At 34.5% G+C, this 2,840-nt stretch overlaps 1 protein-coding gene across 1 annotated transcript; it reads left to right on the forward strand.

The window, feature by feature from the left end:
* The first annotated feature begins 6 nt into the window (after positions 1 to 6).
* Positions 7 to 1,313, forward strand: LOC105115991 (putative DNA-binding protein ESCAROLA). The gene has a single exon (XM_011013116.1). The coding sequence runs from the start codon at positions 35 to 37 to the stop codon at positions 968 to 970; it is 936 nt and encodes a 311-aa protein (XP_011011418.1). The 5' UTR covers positions 7 to 34; the 3' UTR covers positions 971 to 1,313.
* Positions 1,314 to 2,840: the final 1,527 nt, after the last annotated feature.

Here is a 2,840-nt window from a genome sequence, read left to right on the forward strand (position 1 = left end):
AAAAAAAAAAAACCAAACTAGTTGTAAATATTAAATGAACATGAAAGGTGAATACGTAGAACGTCATCAAGCAAAGCATGAAAAAACTCCAAACATGTTCTCCGAGCTCAACCCTCACCACCAACAACTTCCCTTTTCCCAGCACTTTCAACTCTCTCGTGAATCCGAAGAGGAAGATACTCGTAGTACTGGTGCCGCCACAACACCAAATCCCATTCCCACCTCTCAAAAACTCAACGAATTTAACAGCTGCGGTGGCACTGACGGTGCTACTATTGAAGTAATTCGTCGGCCCAGAGGCAGACCGCCCGGTTCAAAGAACAAACCCAAACCACCCGTTATTATAACCCGGGAACCTGAACCAGCCATGAGTCCTTACATCCTAGAAGTCCCGGGTGGAAACGACGTCGTTGAAGCACTATTCCGTTTCTGTCGCCGAAAAAATATGGGAATCTGCGTTCTTACAGGAACCGGCACGGTCGCTAACGTCACTCTGCGTCAGCCATCGACAACACCAGGAGCTACTATCACTTTTCATGGAAGATTTGATATTTTGTCAATTTCGGCAACTTTTTTGCCTCAAACAACGTCCTATCCAGTGCTTAATAGTTTTACCATTTCGCTTGCGGGTCCACAGGGGCAGATCGTCGGAGGGATTGTTGCTGGAGGTTTGGTGGCTGCTGGTACTGTTTTTGTTGTAGCGGCTTCGTTTAATAATCCGAGTTATCACCGGTTGCAGGTTGAGGAGGAAGGGAGGTATTCTGGGTCTGGTGATGGTGATGGTGGTGGTGGGGAAGGGCGATCACCTGTGTCGGGTGCAGGTGGGGGAGAAAGTGGACACGCGGCAAGTGGACGAGGAGGAGGAGGAGGAGGAGAGTCTTGTGGGATGGCTATGTATGGTTGTCATTTGCCAGCTAATGATGTGATTTGGGCGCCCAGCGCCAGGCAGCCGCCACCAGCGCCTTATTAATGTGAATTATCATGTAGATGATCAGGGTCAATCAATATTTTTTTCAGCTTTTAGGAAGTTTGATTATGAAGAATTTTTTTTTTAATGTAAGTTTTTCTCTGTATATGTTAACCAAGTCTTTAAGTAGCTCTTTTCGTTTCCATGGAACGAAAGAGGAACAGTGCTGCTAGTTTTCTTTCCTTTTACCAAATTGGTAATGTTCCTTTTTTTCTTTTAAAGAAATGGGAAGTGCATAAAGAAACTGACTGGTGTAGTGTAAGACGGCGTCATGCATGTCAAAATCATGAGTAACTTATGTTTTTCATGGTGGGATTTTAACGGAAGCATGTTTGCTTTGGAGTTTGATAGTGAAGCAATTTATCTCCGCCAACTGCTGCGGTAGATTTGGGCTAGTTGTTGCTTTCTTGCCTGAAGAAACTGCACCGCTGGGGTAAAAAGAGAATGGTTCTGCTCGGTTGATATTTTGCCGCTTAGGTTCTTGATGAATGCCAGTAGAGAACGGGGCTAGGGCTGATGCTTTTATCCAATACATTTTTTTTTCCGATACCCGCTTTAATCTGTTTCTTTTCCCGTCTTTTATTCTTCGGTCCATTTGTACTTTGTTTTGTCTCTTTCTATCTGCTGTTTTTTTTTTTTCTTTTTACTTCTACGAAAGCAAAAATATAATGAAAGCGAAGATAGGTCTGGCTTCTCTCTGTCACCATCTTTATCCAAATTTTGATGCCCTGAATGTTTAGCTGTTTCTCACCATAAACACAGTTGCGCTTCAACTTCTAGCACAGAATGGGTAGATATTAACTAGATCACTGTATTTGATAAAAAAAAAATAAAAAATATTTATGTTATTATCATGTTTTTTAGTGGAAACAAATGAAAATCTTTATACGATCTAGTTAACATGATAGGTTTAATAACAATTTAAAATATTATTAAAAATATAATTTGATTAAAAAATTTCAAATATAATTTTTAAAAATATTAAAATAAAAATATATTGAATTGATATGGATTAATGTGTTAAATCTATAATAGATCATAAAATTAAAATAATTTTAAATTAATGATTGTTTTATAAAAAGCAAAATGAGAAATGTATAAATTAATTACCAATTAAACTAATATGGAATAATAAAATTAAAAAAATCAATTAAAAAAAAACTCGGCTTAATTTATCAAAGTTACAACTTAGATCATGTGATTGAGATAATAATTCCATTGTTTAATTCCCAATTAATCTAATGTTAAAAGATGAAATTGAAGAAAATTTTAATTCAAAAAAACAAGTTATCTCCGGTAAATTATTCAAAATCATGACCTAAGTAATGAGACTGAGATAACCATATAAAAAGCTAAAAAAATATTAAGTCTAAATCAATCAAATATTGAATAATAAAATTTAAAAAAAAACTAAAAATAGATTAAAGAAAAACCTGAGTAAACCTTGGGATCTCATTGTTAAGGGATGAAATTAAAAAAAATAAAAAAATAAATTATCCAAGTTAACTTACCAAGCTTGTAACTCAGGTAACATGATTGTTTTATAAAAAGCAAAATGAGAAAAATAATATGAAGCTTAATTTCAAATCAACCAAATATTGAAGAACAAAATTGAAAAAAAAAATAAGAATATTTTATTTATTTAAGTTAATCTGTAAAACTCGTGATTCAAGTCATGAGATCAGGTTAATGTCATAAAAATAAATAAAAAATGACATAAATCAACTCGGATTAACCTACTAAATCAGTGATCAAGGTCATAAATTATGATAATCTTATAAAAAGTAAATCAAAACAAATAATGAAGTTTAATTTTCAATAAAATCATGGTTCAGTGTTGAAATTAAAAAAAATCAATCTAAAAACTAGACAC

Source organism: Populus euphratica, unplaced genomic scaffold (assembly GCF_000495115.2).
Source record: "Populus euphratica unplaced genomic scaffold, PopEup_1.0 scaffold822.1, whole genome shotgun sequence".
In the NCBI taxonomy this organism is placed as follows: Eukaryota; Viridiplantae; Streptophyta; class Magnoliopsida; order Malpighiales; family Salicaceae; genus Populus; species Populus euphratica.